Here is a 13,856-nt window from a genome sequence, read left to right on the forward strand (position 1 = left end):
ACACAGTAATTAGCCATGAAAAGAAAGAAATGTCCCTTTTGCATGGGGATCAAGAACAATCAGCAGGCATTAAGCAGTCAAGGTCAAACTCCCCTATAGTTTTCTGTAAATATAAAGGGAAACACTACATTTGCTTAACTGCAGTGGGGGAGATTTAGATAAGACATTAAAAAACTCTTTTATAACAGTAAAGACAGTTAGTTAAGCACTGGAACAGATGGCCTAGGGAGACTGTGGAGTTGCTATCACCGAAAGTTTTCAGAACAGGTTAGAAAAACATCTGTCTGCAATATTACAGGTACAGGTAATTCTGCCTGGAGGTCTGGATAACCTCCTAACATCCTTTTGAGACTTATTTTCTAAGAGTCTGTGAAAAAACAGACAAATGTAGGCAGAAGAGTTGCGAAAGTAGAAACTGGCAATATAAGAAGTATTTCCTGTTCTACTTCAGTACCTACTGGATTTGGTTCAAACCTTCCTGTACCAATTCAGTGATTTTCAGTCACTTCCTAAACCATCTCTGGTGAAGTCAGTATTAAAAACATGAACAAAAGCCTCATCATTCTCACTCTCCAAATACCTGTGTCTGAGAGGGAATCTGTGGCTCCAACTGTTCCAGCTGTTGAACTGGATATGTCCACATTTGCTTTGATTTCCCTGCTGAAAGCTTGGAGCTGCTGGATAGACGTGGTGCAGTGTTGCCTTTACTAGAGGAATATGTGCCATAAATTGCTTCCTTTGAGGTTGGGAAGGCGATGGTGTCTGCATTCTCAGCATCCACCCTACTACCAATCTGACCTGTACCAAAAATTATTGCAGGTTTCATTGTTAGAAGGGCAACAATTTATGGGATTGCTATAAAGCCACAGCTCATTTTGCTTACATTCCTTTCCAGACATGCCACAAGCAGCTGTAGCACGTTTTAAGTACACTCTGTGATAGAATCATATAGATAGATCAGAATCATATTGCCCAGAGTCCATTCAGTTATTAGCAGTCATTCATTTAATCCCACTGCCAAAACAGACACTTGATCAGCTGTTGTAAGTCATGACTTACAGTATCACTGACTTTACACTAACAGTCAGATCTTCAGATTCAGGTGCTTAGAATTTGAAACATGCAGGTAGGAACCTAGCAGGATTTCAGAAGTGAACAGGGACCAAATCCTGACAGGGATTAAGAAATCTGATTCCCATTCAGTTGCAAGACACAGGATGCTCCTGTACGTCTTTATGCACTTAGTAGTCCTAAGAATCTGACTCATTAGACAGCTGTTTCCTTGTGAGATAAAAGAGGGGCCTGAAAGTGGAGCTGGAGATGGAATTGATGGTTGTTATCAATCCTTTGTACTCACCTACAGCTAATTTCTTGTGCTGCCTGTGAAATTCATGGAAAGGTGCTGCTTTGTATACAAGAGGAGGTATTTTTGCTGCTGGAGGGATAAGTCTTTGTTCAGTTAGGCTCAGAACACCTACAAGAAGATGACATTACTGAACAATTTGTATATATTCCAGCTGTGAAAGAATTAGTAGCAATAAAGAAAGAATTAAACAAAGGCAGACTGAAGTGACTGCAGTTCCAAATCAGAACTAGAAAAGAAGCAGTTTTCTGTTACTGAAAGATTCATCTTTCAATATTCAGTATTTTACCTTCAAGGAAGGTGAGCTTTGCCTATAAAATACATGAAAGATACTGTAATGGTGCTGATTCCAAGAAGGAATGATATGCTTTGTACAATGGCAATTTAGTAAGCAGAATGGGCGAGAATTAACTTTTGTAAACCACAGTGAAGATGGACTGATTGCTAAAACAGTCCAAGTGCAGAGCTGGTTGAGATTGAATGATTCATAACCAGACAGTCATCATGGTTGTTTACTCTGATCATATTATTTAGTCATACAAGAACCCTCCATCACACACAATTCTTCTTTCCAGTAGCAACTGAACTCTGTGAATTACAGGATAACTGACTCAAGGAGGGTGACTGATGCTCCACATAACATATACTGTGTCCTAAGTTAGCTACCACATGGAGTGAGTAATGTGAAGTTTATCTCTACCCTTTGCAGTGTTTGAGATCACAATTCTTACAAGTTTTGAGGTGACAGAAAATTTGATTACCAGATACCTCCTGCAAACAGCAAACAACATGGCTTACACAGCATAATTCTGGTTGTAACGGTACGCAGAGCGGGCTTCTGCCACTCACCTTTCCTTAGATCTTCTTCCAACAGGGGTAAGGGAGAATCCATGTAGTGAAAGGCAGGCAAACCCCAAAGGCTGCTACCTGCATGACCCTTCACTATCTTCTGACTACGCATCTAGGAAGAGACAGAATCTTCTTTTAACAAAGAGAAACCCAGGATTTGAAAGACAGGCTTTTCTACTCCTGCAATATAAAATGCATACACAGACAAGGTACCAAAAGGAGGTACTTTCAAATATGTAAATAACTTTTCTCTGGAAGGAATACCAGTGGAATTACAATACATGCAGCTACTCGCAAATCAGGGAACAGTGTCACAGCCTTCTGATGGTTTCAAAGTTCCTCAAGGACAGCAGGGGATGACACAGCCTGATAACGTGATGTGGAAACATGTGCCACACTGGCTGTGCTAATGTGGGATTAAAGCTCCCTCTCTTCCCCAGTTAACCTGCACTTGCCTGAAAAAACAGAACCTGCTGGTTCCAAGTGCCAGGAGTTCAAGCGGTGACACACATCACTTTGGGACAGCAATAACATGTGCCTCACTGTTACACTTACTATCACACACACATAGAACATTGTTGCACAAGGGAAAGAATATTTTGCCTCCTTATCCTTCAGTATTAGAAAAACAAACACTCTGCGTTATCATCTCACATTTTTCCCCCCCTCTTTCCAGTACCCCAAGTACCACGTCCCATGCTTTTGTGGGAGACAACCTGTTACCAGTTACTCTGTTACTCTAATGGTTAGAAATTCTCATGCTGGATAGAAATGTTTGAACCCTGCTGATGGACTATGGGGAATTAAACACAATGCCTTGTGCTGGGAATTTTTTTTTAGTTGCTTTTTAAAATATTATTTCATTATGAATGAAACTACCTTAAAATAATAAATACATAAAATCAGAAAACTAGGAAATATCAGTAGAGCTGCAAAATGGGAATAATGCTCTTTCACAGAGCACAGTGGGACTTGCTTGTTTAAAACACTAAGATTTAATGACTGATTATCATGCTTGTGTGCAGCTTTTAGTACAGTAGGATCCAGACCAGGACTGGGATCTTTGAGCACTGTGTAATAATTAGTGAGTAACATCAACCATCAACTTCAGAGAAAGGGGTAGGCAATTCTAAAGAACTGCTTATAACCCTAATAGGGAAATGAGATAGATCAAAATAAACTATTCTAATTTTTCCTTCCAATTTGTATAATAACACTGTCCACAAGAAACATTATGGAGATAGAAAATAGGTTTGCTTTATCATAATAGAGAATCTTTCAGAGAAATCATAGGCACTCATTTTAGTTATGGCCATTATGAAGCATTATGCTTTAAGGGATCCAGACATATGAATCTTCATGTCCTTGTGTTCCAAGAAAATAGCAATAAGCATAGAACAAAGATTAACTTTACACCAGCTGGCGTGTAAGTGGCTTGATGCTGAGGAAAAAGAGTAATAAACCACACTCTTCCACTCACTCCCAGCCCCAGCAGTTTGTTGTGGACACAACAGAAATACATAAACTGAAATAAATTTAATTAAACAGTGACTCCTTTTCCAGGCTGTTGCTATGACTAAAGCAGCACTGGTTTTACTACTGGTCACTCTTATCCTAGCTTAAATCCCAGGAGTTTTGTTATGATAAACAGTACTATGAAACATACGTATTTCGTTTGTGCTCATTGAGATGTAATAAGCTACAAAGAAAAGCGGGTGTCTGAGTTCGGCAGCAGCCCAGAGGGTTTGGTTTTAACTGGAGATGGATATTTAATTCTTCTTTGCTGTATCCTTTAATTTCTGTAAAGTCAATGGCAAGGACAGTGCCACTATGATTCACTTCACTGCATAGTACAGTGAAACACTGGTTTGGGGCAGCTCTTTAGTTTCACTGTTACCTAAGAAAACTCCACCCAACCTGTACACCGTCTTCCACGGTCTTTTCACATTCTATTTGCTGCAGTAGGTGCCCTCCTGAAACCTTCGGTGAGGGAGCACAGCAAAACTTGACAAAATGCTTTCATCTTTCAGGTACTTTCACTAAAATTAAGCCAACTCAATTACTAATAATAAAAATATTAAGAACTGCAAGGAAAAGGGTTTACTTTTAGCATCATTATAGAGTTTTATTACTATTAGTGATTTAACTTAAAAAGGTATTTAAAAGGGTTTGAATAGACTTCCATCTGCTTATGTCAGTGCAACTCAAAACCTTTACTCACACCTACAGCTTTTATGCATAAACACAAAATGCAGTGAATTTAATACTAGATATTCCAGAAGTAGCAGATCCTAGTTACCATTTTCATGTTTGTAGTGAGACTCAAACCACCATGGAAGCAAAGGATCACACCCCATCCAGCACTAACTTGTAGGCACCTCACCCGCTTCCTCTTCAGCTGACCCCAAGCAACTGTTACTGCCGATGGGAATGGGAATCTCAGACATTTTTCCTGCATTAATAATGTCTTTTAGGGAGTTTGTAATGAAGATTATGATTCAGCAAGAATGCTTGCCTGAAGTCAGCACACAGCCTGCTTCATCATGGGCACTTTCACACACAGTTAAAGTGCTGGGAGGAAGCCCTTCATTGCAGTGCAGACTGAGGCTTCTTCATCTTGAAACATACTTGGAGTGTGTGGAAAAACTATTTTTTCCATTTCAAGCACTTCTGAGTGCAATTAACCTGGGACAGGAGAAAAACAATTCTATTACCCTTTTAAAGGGTTTTTCTCCTGTGGATAAAACTCTCCCACTTGATTTTCTTCTTTTTGCTTCATTTTCAACAGGGCACTTGTTGTAAGACCACAGGGATTTTCCGATTAGTTTTCCATTTGTTTTCCTTTCACCCAGCAATATTTAACTAGAACAACTTCTTTTAAGTATGTTTATCAGTATGTTTTTCCCCCCCAGTATGAGGAGACAAGTATTAAATACAGAGAAAAGACGAGTACTCTCCCATATCAAAATTACAGTTTATCAACCAGGAAGATTAAATAGATGAGATTTGGTAAGTAAATAAAAAAAAGCTTGATAGTAATGTAGAAGAGATACAGAAGTGTAATCTATCATTTCATTATTATCTTCTCAAAATTGCCATCTACCTTCCTCCAGTGGAGTAAAAGCAAAGGCGCCAAGAGATTTCACTCTTTGCTCTCAATCACACAGTCATAGAAATAATAGAAATGATGGTTAGAAGGGATCTCTGTAGGACACAGACCAGGTAAGCTTTGGTTTTGTCTGGATATAAACTACTGTAGGATTTCTTTGCATTCTATAGTTTCACAGCTGTACAGTCTAGATGGATGCATTTTTTGTGTGTTAATTTACACCCTGAGCAGCCAAGTAAGGAAGTAGTATCAAAGAATAGTTTCACTCGCTCTTCCATCATCTGTCAGCTTCTATTGGGAAAAAGAGGAAAAGAATCTTGTTCTGACAATCAAGCCAATAGCAATAAACAGTAAATAAAGAAACTGTTTAACTCTGGTTTCAAATAACCAAATTTGAGTCCTCCAAGTCCAAGAATCAGCACATGGAATTCAGTGCAGAAATACTGAATGCTAAGTAAAGGACAAATTCTTGCCAGTGCCAGTGGAACTACTCTGAAGTCAGATGAGTCAAATTTGTAACAGTCTCTGTATGAGATTTAAAATAGGAACCGTTTTTACAACTGGTTGTCTTTTTATTCAAGATGATTAATACTATTTCCCTTAGATGTAATACTAAGATATTAATACATAGTATTTCCCTCAGATTTTGTTTATCTACAGGAAATACAGTCCAATTAAAATGGAAAGCCCAACATGAAACCTTCAATACGAAGTAACTAGGCATCTTTAACAACAGATCTTATGTTATTCTTACCTACTTTAAGCTCAAAGTAACCAGGGATGGCTCTAAATTGACCACTTCCATGTACATGATAAAAATAAAGGTTTGCTCCTTTCATGGTCTTCTTCTAGCTCCCCCTGAAATTTACCTCTATCAAAGTTGTGCCATAACAGGTGCAGAGAGAATAGATGGAGAACTTGGGTGAATCCCACATCTGCTTTTCAAAACAGGCGACAGAAGCAGCACAGAAGGAAGTAAGAAGGATAATTGCTGGCTTGAACCACAATACATTTTACTTGTGGGCAAAGGGCCAGCTTACACGAGGCAGAATATGCAGGAACAACTTATTGGAATTCAGGGGTGGGCCTCCATTCTTGTCCGGAGACAGCTGTAAACCAGCAGCCCATAGCATCCCAATCAGGCACCGAGTTTTGTCAAGGAATGCTGATACGTAGAGAACCAGCTTCAGCAGCTTCAGCTGCACCCCTACCTAGCACAGTGACAGTCAATCTCCAATTCCAGATGACAAGAACTGGATAAAAACTTAAAACAAATGGTGACCTTTCCAAAGATTAATTTGTTTACCAACAAAATGTTCTACGTTTGTCATCTGAGATGGGGGTGACCTTCACATTCCCATTTCTAGGTTGAAAGGATGCTGACTGGAGTCATCTGTTAAGTTAAATCTCTCTCACCAATTATTTCCTTCTTATTTTTTAGTGACAAGAAGATTTTATTAATTCTCTGTGCTGCTCATTATGATCACACACCATAATACACATGCAACAAGCTTCTTTTGATTTACTGTAGTGTAACATCGATTTGTTTAAGTCTCATTCTGCTACCACTGCCAAATTATGCTGGGACTGTAATTATAGCCACATGCACAGGTTTAAAACACAATCAGGTTTGCAGGACCGAAAGACCTGGTTTTTATTCTACAGCTTCTTCTAGTCATTTGAAAGGAAAAGAATTGCGCTGCTTTGCCTTACTTTATCATTTTGAAAATGAACAGGCATTCAGTGATAAGCATTAGTTATTAGCTTGATGCAAATACTGAATAAAGAATGAATAACTGAGGATATGACCAGGATCGTGGTGCTCAAATAAGTTAGCTTAATCCCCCCCCAGCAACACAGAATCACAGCCATCACCATTAAAGCTACAGTATATAAGATGCAACTCAAGGGCTAGAAATCATCACCATATTAAATTCTATCTCATGAATAAATTAAAAGGTTCCTAAGTTTACAGTATAATATACATTTGTAAGAAAACAAGGACCAAAAAGTGCCCGTGTAATTCTGTAAGAGAACAGCAGTCCTAGAAAAATGAAAGGTGTAGTTGTGCATCTCTTCTACATTGCAGCAGTACATCAGGATTATTTTTGCTGCAATTCAGATTACTGTTTGTTTTGTTAGATACTCCACGGGAAGAATACATATTTAATCATTATCTACTCATCATTTTTCATGTGTTACCCAGATATGGGGTACAAAATAAAACATTGCCCAGTCTGCCCAGTGTTTCACACAGAATTGGAGTCCTTACTTTAAGATAGCTACAGAACTTTACAGAGAATAAAGCATTAGTGCGTATCAGACCCAAAAAGGTACCAAAGGGCAATAGATAATTGTTCTTAGTTTCTATCATAAAATCCAGCATCAGCAACTTTATAATACCAAAAGAGCAAGAAAAGACATTTTTCATGAAACAATAAGATCTTTACTAATAATTTTTCCAGCTACTCAAAGAGCAGGATAATAATAAGTCCGTGTAGATTTGTGCCTGACCCATCCAGTCACCTCACAACCAGCATGTTTTAATTTCATCACATTTCTAAATGCTGAGGTCTCCTCCAAAACTGAGATGCTGACAACTCCTGGAAGCACCCTGAATGCAGGTAACCAAGCAATTAGATTTTAATTTACTTCAGTGAGAGTCCTTCTGCCACTGATTTTTTTCTTTGAGAGACTCTTTGAACTAACGTACATATGTAGGGCACGTACACGGGTGGATGCGTGTGAGTGCCCGCGTGTGTGCGTACAAATATTGCCCTCTAATGGCTGCTGAGTAAAACCAGGGAAGGAAGCGCCCAGCTTAATGCTTGTAGCTACTTTAATTGATATCTTTTCAAAACTAAAGACCATCTTATTTTAGACCTGCAACTACACATTGATTTATTTTAGGTACTATTGGTGATCTATGATTATAATTCCTTTAAGCACTAGTATAGATCACATGTAACAGAAGTGTCTTAATTCACTATCTCAGCAGTGGATTTTGCAAGTCTTACTGCAAAATTTTATTCCCAGAACATTTCAAAACATAGACTGGTTCCTAGGAGTTGAAAACTCCTAAAAAGCATTTACTTCTGTAAACCCTGTAGGATAAATTAGATAGGAAATATGTACTTGTTTTTTCAGCCCACCTCCCTGTCATCAACTTTTCCTTAGCAGCTGTAAATATGTATCAGAGAGCTTGACTAATTCACACTAAAGGTTTGTAATTCAAGTCAACATTAAGAAGTTCTTTCTGATCCGTGCATGTTTCAGTGTGAGCAGTGAAACACATGGCTCTCTGCAGTAGTATAATATTCCTCTCTGTGAGTGTTTTAGAGTGGTTCTAAACAGCTATTAGCCATGATGCCTTTTTCTAATTAACTCTGTATCACAGGGTTAGACAAATCACCTCTTCGTCTGGGCAACAGCTTTCAAAAAGCATTTTTTACAAGTGGCAGCTTACAACTGTGCCATTTACAGGTTCTGCTCGTGTTCTTTAAAACCAGACCCTCCAGAATGTCTCCTACAGCACTGGGCTTGCTGCATAATGCTTCTCTTACAGAAATTAAACCGTAGAAGAGGATCCTTGTGCAAAACCATTGGGCATATTCTTTCATGTGGGCCACAGTGCTGTGCTAAATATCAGTCTCCAAAAGTAGGAAGTTATGAGGTATTTTCACTTTAAAATAAATTTATTTAGATCTGATATGTATTGACCTTAATAGTGAAAACTAATCCATATAATAAGCTCATAAAATAAAATAAGTTACTTACAGGAGCAGATTTTTTCTTAGTTATAAGTGGCAGCCTGGTCTCATTGTTCTGTTGTTTTAAACCAGCTTTATTATCAGTGTTCTCTGGGTGAAGCATAATCTTCATTTCCATTTCCACCTGCTGCTGAAGTACATGATAGGCAGAGTCTTAAAAGGACTGCACTAGGACAGAAGTGTCTAAAAGCAGGAACTGGCCAACATGTTCATAAATTTGCAAAATGATGACAAAAATTCATGTTGCTTTACTACCCACACAGAGCTGGGCAGACAAGGAAGAAGTGCCTGTTGGTTAGCAAGGCACACAACTACTATTCACATATATGATTTGCCAAAATTGTTTCAAGTAATTCCATTAAAAGCTCTGAAATGTCCACATTTGCAGCTCTTTGAGTTAAATTCTATGGGGAAAGGACAATCAGGTCTGACTTACTAGATTAACATAGCTCATTTGTGAATTCCATCTCCCTGGGTTATAACAAATGTTTTATACACCCCTATCTATTGGGATGATGTTACATTGCATTCTTCCCACAGATTACAGTAAGAATCCAATCCACCTTGGCCATGTTTGCCAGAGACTTGAATTCAGGAGTCATTGACCTGATGGACCAGAACAGCTTCTTTGGATTGGTTATGGCCCATTGGCTCCATGTAGATAGAGCACTTGCTTGTAAGTAAATGAGGACATAAAAAATCCTTATAGTAATAAGAATGAACACATAGTAGTTTCTTAATGTACTGTGTTATCTGCACGGAATGGATTCAACTATTTTGATAATAAAAATTATTGATTTAAAGCCCAATGGTCAGAAAAATACTTCTGAAGTTTCTTCTTGTTATGAGAAGTATCTAAAGCACACACTTCTTCTAGAATAGCCAGAAGTGATGCCACATATTTTTGCTAGAGTAGAAGTTTCTTAAGTTCAAAACATTTTGGTTCATCTCAATGCATGTGCTTTAGTTTAAACCTGGATTTCTGTCTGGTGTATCAGCATCTCCCAATATTTTTATTGCAATAACACTGTTAACAAGACTCTGCACCCAACAGGGTTTATTTACCAACCAATGCTAAATAAGGAGGAATCCTTATGGTGAATATGCTTAACTCCCACTACATGAATATGGGAATTCAAAAAGCTCTCTTACATAGTGAGATCCAACTCAACATATTTCTAGACAAGGCCTCTGATACTTCTGTTGTGTGAATGTAAAAAGAAATGTGTGAGAATTCTATTTTTTGACAAACAAAATATGCCAAAAAAGTTCAAGATTCATTAGATGCGTATTTGAACTATTAAACCATTGTGAAGCACTAAAAATGGTTTAATTCATTTATCTGCACAATATATTCTCTTCTTTTGATAGTAATTACAAGCAGATGTATCAATGAGATGCTCATTTAGGTTTGGGTTTGTAAGAACAGAAGTTATTATCCAAGCCAATTACTCTCTTACCCACATGGCTGCACAGAGACAGAAAGTTCAATTTTCACCTCATCAGTGATTTTGTGGTATTTATTTTATTACTATAACACACCACTGTACAGAAAGGAAACTGCTTGTGCTATTATGAAAGAACTGGGGGGAAATGAGTATCTTCTCAATTAAAATAGGAGATGAGTCTCAACACGGACTCCCCACCCGGACTGACAGTGCAATGATCAGTGCTGCAGTGGCAGATTCTAAGATAATCTGGATTCCAAGGCAGATTCCAAGGATAGCAAGAATTGAAATGCTTAATAAGAAACCACCTGATAAAAGTTACTTTGCCAGCTGAAATGCATGGCAAGTGACAATTCTGCTTTTGCAGGAGCTGAAGTGGATGGTATCATAGGTCTCTTCCATCTTTATAGTCCAAAATTTAAGATGTCTTGAACCATCTTGATGCAGAAAAACCAATATACTGGAGTATACTGATCAGGTTGACATCTTTGGTACAGTGGAATGGTTCAAACCTTGTTCTACTTCAGCACAAGCGCTATTTCAGAGTAGAGGGCATTTTTATCATTAGTAAGACAACAAATCTGATCCACTGTGTAATTTTGTTTTGCAGATGCACATGGTGCATGGCTTCTAGTAAAGTCAAATTCCTTTATGGATGGACTACATCATATTAATCTTTGAAACAATCTGTATTATGGGTAAGTACAACACTTCTCATGTCTACCTATTTGTTATTTGCGTATTCTAGAGCCCCCTAGAAACATCTTTTCATTCACATCTTTAATCCTATCAATGATGAGAGAATGTAAACTTCTCTTAGGTATTTAGAACATCACAGAAAGTATTAACTTTAAGGAAAACCACAACCCAACCCAAACCCCAAAGCTGCACAAGCATCAGCTCAGCTGGTTTCAGTTAAGCATATTTAAAAAGCTAAACCAAGAACTGAACTTCTACACTTACCAGTTAAGGGTAACGATGTCTTTTCAGCCATCGCTATACAGAGGTTTTACAATTACTGCACAAGGAAGAAACATCTATATGGTTCTCAGGCTTTATTAGAAGAAATCCAGTTACAAAATACAGTTAAGAGAGAAGGGGAAAGTGCTTCACAATTCCCCCCGTGAGCTGGATTTGCGGAGTCTTATCTGGCTGCTGCTATGATTCACAAATACTGTGTGAGTAAATAATTTTAAGCCTATTCTGACACCTGTGGGCAAGCTATTTCCCATATGACAAGTCTTCTAGCAATGCATATGTGAAAATAGCATCTGTGCTTACTTGACTCCATCCTTTTTTTATCCTAACTACTATAAGCACAACTTATGCTCCATTTCTACTCTTGCACAGCATCCTATGGTAATATTACAATATTACTATGTAAATTATTAATTTCTCTCAGAACCCGTATGAGCTGAAACATTGATATCTTTAAGCCTATTTACCTGGAAATACTGTCTGCAAATGGAAAACTATTTATTTATTATAAAGGTGACTACCTCAGACATGAACAGAAGTCTTTCTCACAATGTGCCATATCTTTTATGCAAAAGCAAGGCAGAGAACCACTTTTAGTCTCAGACACGACAGACACTGATATCTGTGCTCATTCTATTCCAACATACAGTTCCATTTAATTTAAACACGTGACTTGCAGAATCCCAATTAAGGATATGGTATTTGCAGGACTGCGACCTTAAAGCAGAACAAACACTGGGTTTCATACTCTAACAATATACTTGGGAGGGCGGAAATAAAGAACAGAGGGCTCGTGGATCCACCCAGGATGATACTGAAGTCCTTCCTAACTTAGATTTTATCCCAACTGCGAGGCTGGGAGAAGGCTCCTATCTCTCAGCCGGCTCATTCTACTGAGAATCTTTTAACACTTTCAGTCATATATTACCAAAACCTGAATCCATGAGGAGGCAGAATGTAACATTATGGTAACGTACACGACACGAGTCTGCTCATTGCATGTGGTCTCTGACGGAACAAGTGCTATGTTATTTCTGACCTGTGACCCTGGAGACATGCGTAGTGCTGATTTGCTGTACACCTGCACAGTCATGGGCCCAACAGGCACTCGTGGCACAATGAGCTGTTTCTGAGAAGCACCAAGATGAAGGCCCCTGATTTAGAAAGAAAGAACAGTGAGGTTTTAAAAATTTCTTTGATTTTACCTATTAAACCCATACTGCTGCCATTTGGTTGAAGCCAAGAGACTATATTTTTATTTAAATTGGTGTTTAAGAAAAGAAAAATCACAGAACTTAACAGAAGGTTGCTGTAGCTACTTAGAAGTACATTTACTTCTGTATTGTTTTTTAACTTAAAACCAAAATAACGAGTGACCAGAATAACTTCATGTACTGGGCCAGTACTCCCATTTGCTTTACAGGATTCTGAAACCCCAGTTTTTCTGTCTTGCTGCTTGCATTTGTCTCTGCAATAAAACAGCCATTTCACTTACCATTTAGGGGGGCCTTTTGAATGTGCTTCTTCGTTACCAGCAGAAGAAATAGTTAACACTTGTCTGTTTATAGAATTTAAATGATTTTCAGCATATTTCTGTTAAAGGAAAAAATTAATGTTTAGAGTATTACACAGGTATGAGGGATATTAAATTTACTTAACTCAGTTAATTTTGCAATCCAGACGTGTACTTCACTGAAAAGATGATAAGCTTTGTGCTTCTGTTGGACTAAGTCTGATTTTGGCTGATGGGCACAAGATCAGTTAATTCTGATGACCCAAACAAAAGGAAGTCATCCTTCTGAAGTGTAGTGTCTGATGAATCCCATCATTTGCTCAGCAGAAAGGGATCTTGCAGGATGACAAATGCACGGCCCCGTGTACTCCAGGTGAATTACTGACAGATCTCAAAACCTGAATCATTTTCTGGATGTGCTCTATTTTACTTACTCTCAGCCCAAGTTCAGTTCTTTCAGTCGCTGTTTCGAGGTCACAGATATCCACAGCTTCTACATTTCCTTTCAAGTCGGTATTTTTCATCTTAACTTTACGCTTGCGAAGTTCTTCTTGCACCTAAAAACCCAAGTTATGACAAAAATCATACCCATAAACAACAACAAAGTTACGTAGCAGGATTTAATCCAAATTAAATGTTTCCTAAATACAGGGGGAAGATACCTGTGGCTTCCCATACATAAATAAGAGAATGGGAAGGTGTTAACCCGAGCCCTTATCCGACGTTCGCAGTCGCCTCACGCAGGGGCTGAGCCCTCCCGTCCCCTGGGCAGCAGACCGCGGAGGAGCGGGGTCCCGCGGGGTCCCGGCGTGGCGCTGCCCGGACC

General features: G+C 38.5%; 1 protein-coding gene across 1 annotated transcript in view; it reads right to left on the reverse strand.

Moving 5' to 3' along the window:
- IQCH (IQ motif containing H) overlaps nt 1-13,554 on the reverse strand; it is a 55,166-nt gene extending 41,612 nt beyond the window's left edge. Inside the window, exons 1-7 of the mRNA XM_010009737.1 lie at nt 13,465-13,554; nt 13,013-13,110; nt 12,557-12,671; nt 9,099-9,221; nt 2,213-2,324; nt 1,358-1,474; nt 581-798 (exon numbers count right to left, since the gene is read on the reverse strand). Of these exons, the coding sequence (XP_010008039.1) occupies nt 581-798; nt 1,358-1,474; nt 2,213-2,324; nt 9,099-9,221; nt 12,557-12,671; nt 13,013-13,110; nt 13,465-13,554 (873 nt within the window). The remainder of the gene's footprint in view (nt 1-580; nt 799-1,357; nt 1,475-2,212; nt 2,325-9,098; nt 9,222-12,556; nt 12,672-13,012; nt 13,111-13,464) is intronic.
- Nucleotides 13,555-13,856: the final 302 nt, after the last annotated feature.

The sequence above is a fragment of the Nestor notabilis genome, unplaced genomic scaffold (genome assembly GCF_000696875.1).
Source record: "Nestor notabilis isolate BGI_N333 unplaced genomic scaffold, ASM69687v1 scaffold832, whole genome shotgun sequence".
Lineage (NCBI taxonomy): Eukaryota > Metazoa > Chordata > Aves > Psittaciformes > Psittacidae > Nestor > Nestor notabilis.